Raw genomic sequence first — 17,390 nt, forward strand, 5'->3', positions numbered from 1 at the left:
AGGAGACACTGTCCAGTGTTCCTGTCAGCCACCTGAGATAAAACTTCATGCTAATGTGAGGCAGAAGAATTCTGGTGATGTTTTGGGGAACACGAAAATGAAAAGGAGCAAAGAAACTGACTATAACCTCCACACATCACTCTGCATGTTGCTACTCTTATTATTAGCACATTTAACTTTTATACTAAGGTAGCACCTAATGGTCTCAATCAGATTCTGTCCCCTTCTGCTTGTACAGTGCCCACATGTACTGAGAAAGCTCCAAGCATGAGAAAAAAAAAACAAAAAAAACCCCAAAAGCTAATTGAAATTAATAAGCCAAAAACCTGAAACTCCAATGAACAATTTTAAAATTATCATCTAATATCTTTTCTCTGGTTCAGAATACATAGTCAGGTACACAATAACTACAAGAAAGAAACAAATCTGCCAGATAAATAACAAAACATGAATAACAAAATATTCTACCCTCATGAGTACTTTCTTCTTTTTCTTGGCTGTGCTTATTCCCAGAGTATTGTTTCTCTGCACACTAGGTTTCTCAGTGCTTTTGGTAAGGGTTCCTGTGCTTGTGTTTCTTGCACTCCATCGCCTGCCTCCAAACAGTTCAACAGCCTGAGCCAAGGTTGGGCCTTCAAACCTTCCATCCTCCTACAAAAATTCACAGCATTAACAAAACAAGGAGAAAAAATGCCAAAGAACAGACACATTTTCTTTCAACAAAAGACAGAACATCATTATTGCAACAATACGATGGGGCTTTTTAAAACATTAGTAAAATATTTTGTTTGCTATTTTGTTTTGACTCTCTCAGCACTCAATATTTCAGCATCCTATATACAGTCATTGTTTGCTGCTTAATAAAATGCTTATTCCAAAATTCCAAATATATGAAGAACTTCATAATAAAAAAAGATTTATGTTCAGTGTATTGGAAACATTATACAGAGAATCAGACCATGTTACAAAGTTGGTGATTTGGCATGCATCTTTCATCTTAGCTTACTAATAATAGGAACTAATTGCATAACATTAGGTTGTTGTTATCTTTGAACTTTTCTTTTCTTACAGATAATCGCAATATCTTTTTACCTGGTAAAGGCTGACATACTGTTTCCGTAGCCACTGTAGTCTTTGATCAGGGAAGCGCCTCATCTTTCTTACAGCTTTAGACAATTCCAGCAATCCATCATATAGCATTCTAGCAGTATATTTTGGAGCAACAAAGTGCAGCAACTTATTATCAGTAGTCTGAAGTCCATAAAGTAGTGTTATACCATTTTCTTCAAGAGACATATTACACAGTTTATTTTGAACACACACAGTGTGCATATCAATGCCAGGGTGTCCCATATATACAGCCTTTGCTGAAAACAAATCCAGAAAACCTTCCACCAATCCATTTAGTCCAGTATTGCCAAGAAACTGATATTTACCAAGCTCGGGAGTACTGCTCGCCACACTCAGTTTTGCTTTAGCGTTTGCAGGGCAAACTGTTGTGGGTTTTGTCCACGTCAAAGTACTATTGTCAGGCTGAAGTTGAAGAAAACAACGTGCCGAGAGATGTGTCTCCTGGTCATAATGAATGACAGTTGCCCCTTGCAGCATGAACTGATGGACGTCGGCTCTGATTGATAACACGTACCAAGGAATGAGTTCTATCCCATGACAGAAAGCTTTCTGTGGCTCTTCGACTGAATTTGTGTCCCACTCCTTTAACTGCTCAAATATATCACTTTCAGAATCTGAAAGATCTCCAATTATAAATCTGTATGTGAACAAAGATGAGAGACTTAGAATTCTGTACACCTACTTTCTACCTTTTGAAACACCTGATACACGTGCTGATTTATGCTTTGATTGATTAATATTTTTTCTGCTGGAGCTTAAATTAAAAAAAAATCACTATATAATTTGGACTGACAGGAACATCTGTGGTTAAATTTCTTTACAGTATTACATTTTATGTTATTTTAATTTTGGATTAATTAAAAGATGTGGTACAATTAATTATAACAGCTTTAATAGTGTAATTATATTTTCCTAGAGTTCTCCATATATTACTTTAATAATAAACAACTATAGTTTGCATCTGAAAGCCAAGTGATTCCAGTTTCTATATCCACTGCATAAGATAGCTTTGGTTGACATATCAAGTACTGCACATGGAGACTGTTAGCAGGATCTAGTGGACTGAAGACAGGACTTCTAATCTCTGTTCTTTTACTGATGTAATATGTGGCCCTTTCCAATTACTTAAACTCTCTGATTACCACTTGTAAAGTAGTGATTAATATACCTACCTTTCTCAGAAGAACGTAGCAAGAACTTTGTCGCTGACACTTCCTTTTAGAAATTTTACATAAGCAAAATATCAACACCAAACATGTATCCAACAATTAACATTTTTGAAATATTTTACCATAATTAGAAATAGTAGATATAGAGTGACAATAGCTGAACTAATAAATGTGGTAGTTTAAAGAGAATTTCTTCCCTACATGATCTTCTAATTAACATATAAAATGAATGCATGTTAAATATTTTGATACTGCATTAATGAACATAAAAAAGAGCAAACTGTTTATGTACAGCAGAACTGGCACAGTTTCCTAAAGATACCTGGCCAATATATTCTACGACAGTTTTCTCTGCATATTCTTCAAGGCATTTTGTCATAACACCCTCAGCGCTCCTCCTTCATTTCCCCCCAGTACTCTCAGCCCCTGCCCATGTCCTAGCAGCTACGCGAAAGGCAGCTCATGTTGTGATTTGCTCGTGTATACTATCTCGCTAAGCTAAACAGCAAAAACACTACTGCTCTTCCTCAAACTTTTCTCTCACTGGGCCACTAATTTGAACTTTCCCCCTATATCCAGACATCAACTGTAATGATTCTTATATGAATTTATTAATTACTGAGACCTCTACCTCTCTGTCAAATTTAGCTAAAAGTGGCCAACAGGTTTAGAAGTAATTGATGGATGGGGAGATTGACAGACAAAGGCAGAATAACTGTATAAGCCCAAACTATAACTTTATTTCCTTAAGAAATCCACCTAAAAATAAAAGTCATGTCTTATACCCTAGCTGGTATAAACTGGTGTTGAAGTTGACGAATCTTGTCACACATCTGTATATTAAAATATTTAACAGGACTATGCAAGATTAAGATTTTTGAATTAAACCAACAACTAAATGGTCTCTCTCTCCCCAGTGCCCTCAAAACACTCAAATGAGTCTCTGCAAAAATCCTGAGACTAGATTTATTCTGAGACTAGATGCGCATGTCTGGAGAAGTCTAGTACAGTGGAGATGGAAACGGCAGAGCTTTGTTCATGCCTTATTTCACATTTGATAGTGCAGGCAGGCTGCAGATTAAAATGTATAAGCAGGTAAGCCAAGCACACACACAAGCATATATGGAAACACAATCTATGGCATCAGCTGGCAAAAGCAATATAGCCATCAATTACCGAGAACTAACTTACAGAACTCGCTTTGAATCAGAAGCTTTCTTTACATGTGCTGTACTGAGATGCAAGGAAAAGAAAAGAAAGGACAAAGGAAATGTTAAAACAGATTGCAGTTTTAGGCAAGAAATTGCATGGAAAAGGAAAAAACTTGAGTTTTTTCTTCTTACTCTAAAAGATATTTACTGCAGTTAGGAAATTTAAAAGGGAAGATGTGTTCAGGCTAATTGAACGATATGACAGTTTAAAACAACTTAGTAAGTAATTTGATTAACAATTCTTTAAAAACTGTATTTCAAACCCAAATTTTTTGTTCTTCTACCTGCCCTTCTTTGCTTGACAACTGACAAGACAAAGCTCTTAACAGAAATTAAATTTTCATATTTATTTGGCACATCCAGAAATCCTGGATGAATAGGCAGGTCACTGCCTATAATTAGATTAGGTAGTGAATAAGTCACTGATTACAGAGTGACACAGAGTTCATCTGCTATTACAACTGGGAAAGTAATAACTTTACCCAATACTGACCGATTTTATTAGATGCCTTTCAATTTTAAGTTACCAGTTTTGCTGGGTTCATGTTCTAAAATACACACTCAAACCAGCAAAAAGCAGACTAACTGCAAATCTTCCTTTCAATTCTGAAATATGAGAAGTATGCTGTGCGGTGTGTTTTTCTGCCTTTATGACCGCAATAATACAATTATGAGGTGGTACATAATTATTATATAATCTTGGTTATATATTACTATATAACAAATATGACCCAGGCTTCACAAGAAAGGCTATTACTTGTTCAGAGTATTAAAAATAAAACACACATTGCTGCCTCCATACAGTAGGGACAACAGAATAGAGCCCCTGTGCCTCTCTGCAGCAATTCGCTTCTGTGCCTCTCCCGGCTCTCTGGATGAGCAGGAAAGAGATAACAGGAGAATGAGGAATTTCCAAAGTCTGTGCAAGACTTCAGGTAAAAGAATAATTTCAGAGGTACTTTCTGCAAGTCATTACGCTATTAAAATCAGTATCTACTGCACCAGAATTATCGATACTAGTAAACTGAGTAGGTATTAGGCTGAACTGGGAAACATACTTATTTCCAGTTTTGTTCATTTAAATTTTAAGCTTTCATTTCAATGTTCTATTAAATTTTTTTTTCTTGCATTTAATTCCTACTTTTAGTGGAACTTACTACATTGTATTTCAATATAAAGCATAAATAACTAATTTACCAAGAAGTGATTTCATAAAAACCTAACCAAGCAGACTTCATTTTCCCCATATTATTCTTGTATATTCAAATTCTACTTTGCTTAACCAAGTGAAATTTTGATTTCCCTAGTTCATTTTCCATTTGAGTTGTGAATTACAAGATGGTTTTGAAGTATATTAGTTAAGAAAAATAATTTCTGGAAGAAAGCATTTAAATTGAAATAAGTCAAGAGACAACACAAATGGACAGAGAAGTGGGACTGTCTTTCTTGGCATAATCTACCGCTCCACTGACCAGAAGCAACTAAAGCCAGATGCGAATAATTCTATTAGAAAACATTTTTTCGGGAAATAACAATTATTTATTTGAAATGAAATTTACAATTGCAGGTTAATGAAATAAATGCATTTAAAACAGGAAGATGGTAGTTCCTTCTCAGGCAGTCACTTATTAGATTTTATGTATAAGTAGCTGAAATATGTTGGATACTTCTGAATATACAGAATTTCTGCTACACATCATCTATTTAATAACTCTACTAGTGAAATAAGTATGCTCTTTTATGCAATACCTGATGTGTCATTTTACATCACCTCACCTCTGAACCGTATAGCTGTGCCTGGTCAGAAACATACTTTGCTGCTGCTATAAGATATCAATCAAAATGAATTTTAACCCCCTTAGAAAAGGCTTTATCTTTACCTAATCTATGTATGTGCACACATAAAAATGTTTACAGCTTGGGAAGAGATAGCAAAGCTAACTTGGCTAGTGACAGTCCTGCAGCCATGGCACCAGGAACTCAACACTCAATGCCTGGCCGAGTATCGACCAGCTCCCTACAAGGCTGGAACACCACAAGCTGCTGTGCAGCTCACGCGAAGCTCCAGGCCGAAGGAGCAGTGTTCTGGTCTGCCCAGGTTACTTAGTTTAAAGCAGACCCATGAATGTCTATTATGGGCTGCAATTCACTGCAAAGCAACACTCTGGAAGATCATGCGGACTGTTAAAGTTTGCATTTAGTGTATTTCTTGCTGGTAGATAGTATACAGTATACTGGATCTTCCGTATATCTGAGATTACTGAACAGTGAGTTTTTCCATGGGGTGCTACTAAGTGGACACCTAGGCAAAATAGTATGACTAAGCCAGTCTGAAAATTCAAAATGTCTAATGACTTCCAAATATTTTCTGGACATAATTTAAAAGCCTCGAATGAACATGTCCTTAAAAGAAGTGTTCTTATGAACAATAATAAATAGCCTTTATTCTGAACGGAACAGAACGCTGCCCTAGCATGCAGAATATAATGTTCGGAGCTCTGATAACAGATACACCCTGGTGCTATTCCTGGCACCCCAGATCAAAATTGTAATCATAACTGTGGATTTTTAAAGCTCTACATGTAGGATGAAAGGGATTTATCCTGATGAAAGGAAGTAATTACATCATGAGGGAAAATAAAACCAGATAGAGAGTTTCAAGCGTTTGAGTATGAGCTACTTAGCATAACTCTGGTGGGGGTAAAGTTTTGAATTAGAAGAGGATAAACACAAGGAAAGATGTTAAAGTTACACATTTTTTCTATAAATGACCCTTGGAAGAAAAAAATGAAAGATGAAAAATGTGAAATACAGAGATAAAGACAGAACAATAAAATATGAGACCTACTGGTACTGGTTTCTGTCCTTCAAAGAGTTTTTTCTTGAATTGCTCCCTTCACTGAAATTATCTTCACCCTCCTCAGATTCCAAACTGCGATTACAACTCCGAATAGTTTGAAATATATTGTTTGCTGTTGATTCTTTTTCTGGATTATTTAAACCATCTTGACCCACTCGTTGCAAGAAATTATCTTGTCCACTGTAATCTGAAACAAACTGAAGATAACTAAAAGATTAGTATAGTAACAATTAGAATACTGTGTCATCTTCTTATCATTAGAGAAATTTTTTACAAGAATTAAGAATATTTAGCATATCTTTCCCATTAACTTCTAATGGGATTTTATATCTACTTTTCATACAATACAGACCAGACCACTGCATAAATCTAGTAACACAAGTAACAGTAATTCCTGTAGATTTTTTAAAGCCCCAGTCTTAATCTTGTCAAATAGCAGGGACATTTTTTTCAAAACAAAGCAATAAAGCTTGATGGAATTGCTCTTTTCATACAAGAGCCTCATCCACTGACCTTCTGAATTCTGTTTTTAAGGGACTCAAAACCTTCCCATTACCAATGAGGTAAGCAGAAGGTCATAGCATTTAATAGCAAGTATTTTACAGCTTTCAGAACGTGGTACTTTGGTACAAACATTAATTTCTCAGTACTCTTATGCTGAACTATGCATAAACAACCATTAACTTTAAATCATTTTTACTACTACAGTTATTATGAGAATTAGACTGAGGTACATCTAACTGAACTGTGAATAACAGTTTGGTTTAGAGAACTTTAATTAGATGCATTGTCATATAAAATACTAAATAATATAAAATAAAAGAAATAAATAATGCACTGTCATTGGATACAGATAGGAACATAACCTCTTACAACATCACTCCCATTTACCTCTAGTGTTTCATCCTGAGAGTTATATCGTGGACAGAGTCTGATGAGGCTTGATGCTCCATCCAGAACTTCACAAAGCTCTTTTAAAAATACACCACAGAAAGGAACCACTTTACAGCCTGGAATATTGAGTGCCCGATTGACCACTTTCCGGTATTCAGATGATGACTCATGTTGCGCCATAGCATCTTTCAGACTTCTCATAGATTCAATATCAGACTGGTCCATGAATTGCCACATTTTTAAAACTTTTCTTGACCTATTGCAAATAGAGATCAAACATCTATTAAAAAAATTAAAAGCACAATTTACATTGAAGCTCAACACCTGCAGCATATGTAGTAAAGGAAATTATAATCATTACTGAGAAATGAATGAAATGGCTCATTATTTTTACAAAAACTCTGGATAGCAGACCATTTTCCCCTTTGGATTATTAAACATCAAATCTAAAGAGGAGAAACAAGCAGTCCAATCTACATATGACTGGAGCAGCATTTGTGATTTTAATATAAGCCCAGCTGCATAAGAAAAACAAGCAGGCTTTCTTACATTTTTAGTGTGCCATTGCCTTAAAATTATAAAGGCCTAAGAAGAAATAAGAAAAGATTAAAGAAATGGCATAAGGACAAACCAGATGGTTTATTACAATTCCCTTTTCTGTATTATGAACAACCCATGAAGTTAGCAAAAGTAAAAAAAAAAAAATTATTTAAAATAATTTGTATTGATTTTTTCCCAATTTACTTTGACTCTAGTAGGAGGATACATGAGTCAAGATCATGTTTTGACTCTCAAGCACCAATGCAGAGCTGCAGAGTTTTTATTGTAGATGAAAAAAAAATTTTAATTTCAAACAGAAATGGTTCTTGGGGCTCCCTGAGAAGGACTGCTGGTACTGCCAGGAGGTCTCTCACCTTCTGAGCTGTATATCTACGCAAAGGCATGGTCATTCTAGCCAGCCCTGGCCCCAGACATACCAAAAACTTTGTAGAAAAGCTAACAACAGAACAGCCCTAACTCCACATTCTGCCCTTGGCCTGGAAACATTACAAATGTGCAAGTAGCCTTCCTTTCCTCTCTTTCCCTTGTGCAGTGCAGATGCATCTAAAGAGATAAAATTAAGCCCTTAATTTGTTTTGCATTTTCCCTCACAACTTATATGGCTAGGAGACTGTGGATGGATTCTGCTGAACAAGACTCTCTGTGTCTGTGACTAGTTGAAATGTGTTTTATATACCAAAAATGTAAACAAATAGTTCAATGAGAGTCCTTATTAAACCACAAAGAGAGACAATACAAACACATTAAAGCTCTGTTACACAAACACAAAATACAAAGAGGGTCAGAGCTAAGAGATGGGAAACCTGATCTTGACTCTTGCCTGCACAGCGTAATTCGCTGCCTTCTGAACTACACGTCTAGGCAAAGGCATGGCTCTTCCACTCACCCAGCCCCATACATACCAATAACTCTGTAGAAAAGCTAGCAACAAAGTGTCTTTATCCCCCTACTCTGTCCTGGTCCTGGAGACGCTGCAGGTCTGGCTATGTAAGATCATTACAGTATGAGACATCAGTATCAGTCAGCGCAAGAATATTGGAGGGGGTTAAAGAAAGAGTTTTAGCTGATTATTTTTACAATTTAAGTCTGACTATATAGAATGATACTATTACTACACTTCACTTATGTTCTGCAGACTCCAACCCCAAGCTACAATAGTTTTGGTTGATTACAGATAGTTAAACCAGAACTGCTTTCCATCTTCTTTTCTCATTTTAAAACTTTTTGTTTAAAAAGCATCTGTTTTCTAATGTAACGTATTTAGAATGCACCAAGATAAACGATGGTGTCTTCATTTGAGAAAATGTCTTTTAGCATGTTTATTTTTTCCAAGAGGGTCATTAGGAAGTCACAGGGTGAGGTGATGTGATTTAGTCACAGCTTTCTGTTAGTTCATTGTTCTTCAGAGAGGTCTGCTTAACAGAAGCTGCAATGTAATCCATCACTGAAACATCATTCAAAAACAGAGTTGCCAGTACCTTAGCCCTGCCAAAAATTCCATTACAGCATTGTAGTTGCCCATATTCCAGCAGCATTTTGCCACATGTACTAAATATGAGAAGACTTCTCGTTTCTCCTCCATAGAACCTGCAGTCAGGATCAGCCAGGTAACCCATGAGCTCACCTTGTAAAACAAAACAGACAAGGACAATCAGCCAAAGTAATAATATTTGGAACATTCATGCATTTCTTTTTTTCCATCCATCAGAAGGGTATCAGCCAAAATTCTGCTCATACACACATGGCAAATCACACAGGCATTACAAACACACCTTACACACAGACATCCACACATTCCTATACTTGAATGATTAACTAGTCTGAAAATACTTATTTTAAACAAAAAACTACTGTATGTTAATACCTGGTATTCTAAATATACATCGAGGTCACTGAAGAAGATGGGCAGCTTAAGTTAATGCTGATTTCTGAAGCTGCCAGAGTGATCTGCAGTGCCAATTCTCATTAACATAGCATTAAAATCTCAGGCTCATACTAAGTAAACTAAGTAATCCTTGTTCTTACAACAGGGACAGTGAAAGTTAATAAATCATAATTTCTGATTTTGCTTAAGTTCACTGAACTGGTAAGTGTTTTACTTAATGTACAAATTTGCTAAGTCCTATAAGCACTGAACACTTAATGTAATTCATGTTATCCACATGCCAGATCATGAATGAAATATAAAACTCTCATATTCCTAAGTGTGACCATACTGCCAACTTCTGTCTGATGATTAATTAATGACAGAATCAGAAATTAACTTAATACATGATTCTGTTCACATTAAAAAAATCAAACCTTCATTTTACCAGTGTGCAAATTTTCTTTCCAGTTTCTGTTCCCACAACATCCATAAAAAGTAGCTATATTTCACATGGAAATCTAATTTAAACCAACTGTTCCTTTTTACAAAATGATTCCCTGGGGCTTGATTTTTGTCATTGTATAAACACTTATGAAGCAATAAACGTGATTTGTTTACTGACACTGAGTTCCATTCTTTGGTCCTGAAGGATTTCAAGTGTTTACAGACATTACTGGTGTGAGGAGAGGCTTATAAAAATTAGAAAATGTTAGTTTTCCTCTCACTGGGGATACCCTGTTTTATTTTAAAGAACAAGCACAAGAATTAAAATAAAAATGTGTTAGTACTAATTGAAAAAAACAACAAGAAAATATATAGGGCTTCTATTTATGCAAGTCTTCATAGACACAGTGTTCCGAGCCTCTCATTCCTAAGGGAGAACAGTGAAAGAATATGAAGAAATTAAGTTGCTATTTAGTCTTTCTGATGCCCAAATAAATCAAGAACAAATGAAAAACATGCAAATGAGAAAACAAGCTATAGCTGTAATATGTATGTGTGTGTACAAAAAGAATCAAATTTTTAAGACTGAATTCTTAAAGAAATGAGGTTATAAAACCATCCCGTCTCTCACCCAGGGAAGACGCCCTCGGGAGTGCGTACCACAGAGACGTGGTTGCTCTGATGAGATGTGAGGCTCAGGAGACAAAGGAACCCTATGAACCAACGTTCAACCTGCTCTAGCACTCATGAATCAACTCGGTTTGGAAGACGAGGGCTGGAAGAAACGGCCTGCAGGTCTAGTAGATAACCACAAGAAAACTAGTTAGCTACTGTTTCAGTAATTACTGTATGTTTTTATAACAAACATACAATAAAAGACTTAGCAGGAGCAGATATCTGGTACAGAGCTCTCAGCAAAGGTAGAACAAATACCAGAGTCTGATGCTGGACATGTAAACATGCTCAAGAAGTTTTCCCAGTCAAAGACTTTATGCGGATGGAGAGGCCACAATACAAGATACGGCTGGATAAAATAAAGCTATCTTTTAACATTGGCTGCCCTACACAACATATATCTAACCACTGTACCAGCTCTGAATGACAACTTACACTGAGATGAAATTTTACTCAAAGTACTTGATTGGTTATTCCTAGATTGTAAAAACTGAATCCTCTAAGAACTACTTCGATGAAGAACATCAAGCCATGGAGAAATACAGGCAACTGCTGCATCGCACAGGGCTCAGATGAGGGCAAATACAGAATAAGATGAAATAAGGTAAATACATAAAACTCCAGAAACTGTGAAACAAAACAGTTAAATCCATCAGCCAAGACTGGCATAATTTGCGTATGCTGGAATAAAATTACATATTTTTTTGGATATTATTCCTGTTTGCCAGAAATAGCTCTGTTAGAGAACACAAATGATAAATATGCAATCTCACAGAAAAAATTAATATTTGCTTCATATGAAATACCAAGCATGGTAATGACAGTTTGACTGATATGGGTTTAAATATTTTACAGGACAATAAAATTTAAACAGATCTGTTTTAATCTGAGGTAGTGAAGAGGTAATGGTTGGGGGAAAACAGTATCAAAATTGATAAAGAATATCAAAAAGGCAGTTGAATTCAGACTCCCCACTAAGAAGCACCCTTGAAACTAGGACAGTCACTTGTTGAAATTTTATTTAATAGAGAGTTTAGAATTGTTATAAACAGTTATGATGAACTCTTACAAACACTCTGTAAAAGCAAACAGAAAATGATAAAGGTCAGCATGAACAAGCCTTTGCAGCCTCGAGATGGCATATGTATATATAAGAGCAAAATATGGGTGCAAAAGGCAGTAGTCTCCCATGAAGCTGATCCTCCATCCTTTTACTGGACAGGAATAGACTTACAGGAAGAACAGAAGGCATTTTTTAAATCTTTCACTAAACAAGAAGGAAAAATACTGTCTGAATCTCTAAGCTATGAAACAGAACGGGCAAAGGAAGATCTAATGGCTCAGACAGAATCAAAAGACAGAACTGAGCATCCAAGGATACTACCCACCATCTAAGAATAATTAACATGCCTGCTTTAAAAACTTACTTCTAAATTTCCTTATTTTCTGGTTCTCTGAGATTAGAAAAAGGTTGAGGAGCACATTGTGATATTTCAGTCAGACGCAGATAATGGAAAACTTCATTCAGATTATTTTATGTGTTAATGAATTTAGGAATGAAATAGAATTGTTACTCTGCATATGTTCGTAGGTAGCTCCCTAGTGCATCCCTGCTGGACAACCTGTAAGTAAGTAGCCCTTTTGTCCCAGTCAGGACTTGTCCTCCAGATAGAGCTAATTAAGAACTCAAAATATTGCTTGGTTGCAAGAGGTATTTTCGTCTGTTCTATGTGACAGGCTTCAGCTTTACAGACTCTTTTCATGTCATATCTAGCATCAGCTCTCTATGAAGATCTTCTATGAATTATTAAGAGAACTGTTAGTTGATTAGTCTGCATGTATCATTCTTTCCCCAGACAGGAAGATTATGGATTTCTCAAAAAGCATATTAGCTTCCAAAATGGATTTCTTAGAAGCCATAAAGATTTGTGCTTTTTATGCAGGTTTCATCAGTCTGGGATTCGAATGGAGATCATTAAAAGGCAGTAGTCCTGTCACAGAGGAGGCAATAGAGGAAAGGAGCTGTGAACAAGGGCTGTCTGCTTCAGGGAGGTTTTCGCTGAGTGCTGTGCCTAACATCTGCAACAACATCCCTACTCCTAACTTTCTTAGTGAAGAGAGCTGGAAAAGGAAGATAATTCAGTTGGATAACAGAGCTGAGGGAGCATTTCCCCCAAATTAAATGTGGTCCCAGAGCATAGCAGGAAAAAAAATACAGAATTAATGAGCCAAACTAGTAGTTACCTGTTTAAAATGCAATGGGGAATTTTTCTCATGGAAGCTTTGAAGGTGGGAGATCTGCTCGAATAAGTCTGCTTTAAAGGAGCAGAAAAACTAAGCAGAACTTAAGCTGACTGAAATCAGCTCCCAGCTCCTTAAAGATTTTATTTTGTCCAGGCAGACTGAACTAATGGATCCAAGAACTTTATCATGAAGAACAATATTCTAAATCTCTTAAATAAATGTATACTGAAATAGCTTGGTTATGGTATTAATTTGAGATGATTATTCATAATGGCCACAGCTAAAACCAGCCACATGCAAACACCACCGAAATGAAGGTAATTAAAATGACTGAGTTGTTCAGAAAACATCATGTATGACAGCTTGCAGGCAACTTAAGTATATTAACTAAAACATAGACAGAATAAACAGTACTCAATAAATGTACTCTTATGTGATTTATCGATCAGTATATGAACAGCCCGGGATACATCCTCAAAGGTATGCCTCTGTAGGAATCACTGACATTTCTCAAATGACTTTATAGCTGCCACTGGATCCCCAAAAGACCTGATAATGCATATACTACATTTTTGCTGACTGGCATGCACAAAGCTCCCTTTGCACAGATGGTATCTGAGAACTAGTGAGCTTTTCAGGACCTTCGTTCAAATGCAAGTCCAGAAGTGAGATTCCTCAGACATTGTCTGGGCACACTTGAGCTCAGTGCAGCTCACGCAAAGAAAGAGAAAAAAATCTGTATAGGTATGTATTTCTTGGTGGCTATGGAAATCACCTGGAAGTCGTATTCAAAACCCTGCTCTTACCACTTTGGCAAGTGAGTACCAACGATTCTGCACACTCTCTCTGCCCCTAAAACCAGGTGTGATCTCTAACTCCAAGAGGCAGTTTCCGCAGTGGGCGCTGGGCAAAAGGAGGCCCCTTCCTGGCCACAAGTGGGCACTGACTTATTGACACTTCAGCTACATGGATACAGAACGGGCACTTCCTTTTCCTGCAGGTCAGTAGTGGATGGCTTAGAGACCTATCTCCTCAGCTGCATTACACTTGAGGAGCACCTGACCTGAGGATGAAATGCCACCAGGTAGCAAGCTGCTAGGCATCAGGCTGCAACTACAGCAGTGCAATGGCTTCACCGTTCTGGCCATGCCTAGCTCCCGAAACTAGCTCCCAAACTAGCTCCCGAAACAGCGACCGTATACCCAAGCCAAAAGAGTGCTCAGTAGCCTTGCCAAGAAGTTCAAAACACACAACCAGTATTCCTCAGAATTACCCGTGACACTTTTTCAACCAAGTTTGTGTGTCAGATACCTCTTTAGCTACAAATCACAATCTACATACAGACATTTGAAATACGATTTCCTTAGTTTACTTTTTTTCATGCTGTACATACATAGCTCTGTTTAGGTAACTCTCATTTTAAACTCCCTTTAAACCTATAATTAGACTTCCACTGCACTGGTGATGAGTTTGAAAAGTATGAGAAAAGGTATCCTGGGCTCTACTATAATCCACATGATAGCAAGACACAAGAAGGTCATAAACTGAAATACAATCCACTCAAACAAGTTGATAACAAAATTCATCTTTTCATTCGGATGGATAAAAATGAACGTTTTGGGGGATTACTGCATACAAATATTAAGTAATAAACAAACAAATGAAATAGATACTTAGTTAAGATACAAATACTATTTTCTTGAGATCTAACACAGAGAAGTACTGACAACTTTGTGCCAAATTTCAACCATAATGTGAAAAATATGAAGCCTCATTTGGAATTTTTCAGACTGACAAGAGCCTCCTTGAAATTCTAGTCTAAGCACAACGGGTCTGCGCCAGCTGTCCAAGCAATGCAAAAAGTAGCTGCACAATGGTCTCAAGCCCAGCAGTATATAAAGACCTGTACAGTTTTAGATTTTTTGAAATTATCTTTTTATATCACCTCTTACAATTTTAACTGCACTAAAATCTGTTCTTTTTAATAAACTTTTTATTAGGTATTTGGGCTTATATTACTTTGCTCAAAGTTTTCAGATAAGTTCAAGTTAAATATTTCCAATGCGTTTTGGAAAGGCAAAATTATAACTCAGCACTAATCCTCCAATACGCTGTGAATAATTTTAAGTCAGTGACTGACTCTCATTCAATGTTTCAACTTATTTAAATTGGAAATTTTCACAAATGTAGCAATGATAAACCTTTACTGAGGACAGACAAACCTTCCGTTTTCAGGATTTGACACTCCCAGAAGGCTCCATATATTTCTGTTTTGCTTTTCAAAATCCTCTTTTCATCGGTAATTTTTTTAAAAAGGCAATTAAATAGACAGAAAAGCTCCTATAAGTCAATTATTAGAATTAATATAAATATTTTTTAAACTTATAGCATTTTATTAATGAAAAGTAAAACAAATCCTCTCTAAATCCTTTAAATGTGGGAAATTTATATCAATCAAACAATTACATGACCCCTATGTTTTTGATGACCCGAACATTGAAATATCAATTTAAAGCCAGTTCTATGTACTGTTATAATATGACACAGACAAAAAACGCCCAATTTGACACTGGCAAGATATGGCTCATTACTGATGCTCGGCTGCTTTTACTAATAGAGTATGAAGGACTTTGTGATGGGACATAAAAGAAACATTCAAGATGGAACTTAATCGGCAAGCTATGACTCATAACCTTAAAGTCTTTACAGCTGTGAATTACATGACTATTTACCACTTACTCTACGGGAACCCTGCCTTATGCAGTATACAGGATGAAATGGTATTTAATGCATATTGAATTAATAACCATATCCCTAAATCTGTCATGGATTTACTCTTTTTTTTTTTTTTAGTCCTCTAATACTCAAGATTATCGTAATTCATACATATCTAGCATTTTTTATTATTCTTTATAAAACTGCCAGAGAATGTATGCCATGAATGTTTTAGAATAGGAATTAATTTATTGCTTATTTTTTATAGGAATATAAATGCAGAGGTGGTATTGAGGGAGGAAACTATTCAGAATCTCCACCTATGCAGCCCAGTGTTCTCGTTGTCATTGGTAGAGGTTTACACTCATTTCCCCAGCTCTTATGTTTATAAGGCTTTTACAGCAATTCCCAAGCTACATACTTCAGAGGCTATTGCTACATGGAAGAAATGATGCCTTCTATTTTTATATTACATTTTTTAGCCATTTCATAATACTTGAGAGATGCAGCTTTCAGAGTAAAATTAGTAAATGCAGTTGTCTACCTGAAGTTTAGCATTTACCATTGCTAATAAGCACAATAAAATGTTTTGGTTTACTACAAAATAAGATTATTGTATGTACCCTCTCTAACACCTAACATAAAAATTAACCATGAATATCTTTCTATACTATAAGTACTACCCTGAAGCGAGAAAGAAAACATTTTTAATACTGACAAAATATTTAAGTGTATGAGAAAGCTTTGAATGCAAAACAAAAAATTTATTTTTCAGTTATCCAAAGGATAAGCATGACCATCTGTGGCCCATTTAACCAAACTATTCTGTTTTTAATGATTTTGCCTGATAAAACCAGGAAATTTAAGTCAAATTTGAAGAACATGAAAAATCTATGTAAAACAATAATTTTCATCAGGTATGATGCAGTGATTATGGCAAGAGAGAAAAACATACATTATCTTGTTTAAAAGTAGAATTCTCAGTATATCAGTGTACTCTGATTTCCCTCTCTTAAAAAAAAAAAATCGACTTACCCAATATCACAAAGTCTTTCTGCAAAGTCAAACTATTGTTGAGGGAAATTATTTTTATAAAACTGTACAAAGCAGATTCATATTTATGAGGCTTTTTAAAGCACTAGCAGTATTTAGCAATTGGATTAATCAGCTGGCTAACATGAGTTCATACTCCTTTGTACAGCTAACTGCACAAACCCATCAGTGCATACTGATGAATATAAAGGATTACAGTATATAACACAGAATTGTTTTAGTTAAACAGGTTTCATTAAAGTTTCTTTATTAAAATTTTTTTAATTTAGGTATTATATACTACATAATTTTCAGGTGCATTTTTAAGCTAAGTATTTTAAAATTGCATATCTTATGAACAGATGGTTCCCTTTACATGCTTGGGTGAAATTATATAACCTTACAAAGAACATTTACCATTTTTAATCTGATTAAACACTATTCCAAACAAGGACTGGAAACAGTTTGATATTTGTACAAACACGATCTTTTAAAAAGTATTATGCAAACCCATTTAGGCATTGCAAAAAAATTCTGAACTAAGAGACAGAGTGCAATATTTATTTACATTCCATTATTTCAGTAAA

The 17,390-nt window shown here is 35.7% G+C and overlaps 1 protein-coding gene across 1 annotated transcript in view; it reads right to left on the reverse strand.

Annotated features, from left to right (window-relative positions):
• Positions 1 to 17,390, reverse strand: part of PLCE1 (phospholipase C epsilon 1) — a 145,576-nt gene that overhangs the window by 38,340 nt on the left and 89,846 nt on the right. The window contains exons 4-8 of the mRNA XM_067300059.1: positions 9,305 to 9,450; positions 7,263 to 7,521; positions 6,360 to 6,568; positions 1,093 to 1,768; positions 469 to 651 (exon numbers count right to left, since the gene is read on the reverse strand). Coding sequence (XP_067156160.1) covers positions 469 to 651; positions 1,093 to 1,768; positions 6,360 to 6,568; positions 7,263 to 7,521; positions 9,305 to 9,450 — 1,473 coding nt within the window. The remainder of the gene's footprint in view (positions 1 to 468; positions 652 to 1,092; positions 1,769 to 6,359; positions 6,569 to 7,262; positions 7,522 to 9,304; positions 9,451 to 17,390) is intronic.

This window comes from Apteryx mantelli, chromosome 7 (genome assembly GCF_036417845.1).
Source record: "Apteryx mantelli isolate bAptMan1 chromosome 7, bAptMan1.hap1, whole genome shotgun sequence".
NCBI classification, from domain to species: Eukaryota; Metazoa; Chordata; class Aves; order Apterygiformes; family Apterygidae; genus Apteryx; species Apteryx mantelli.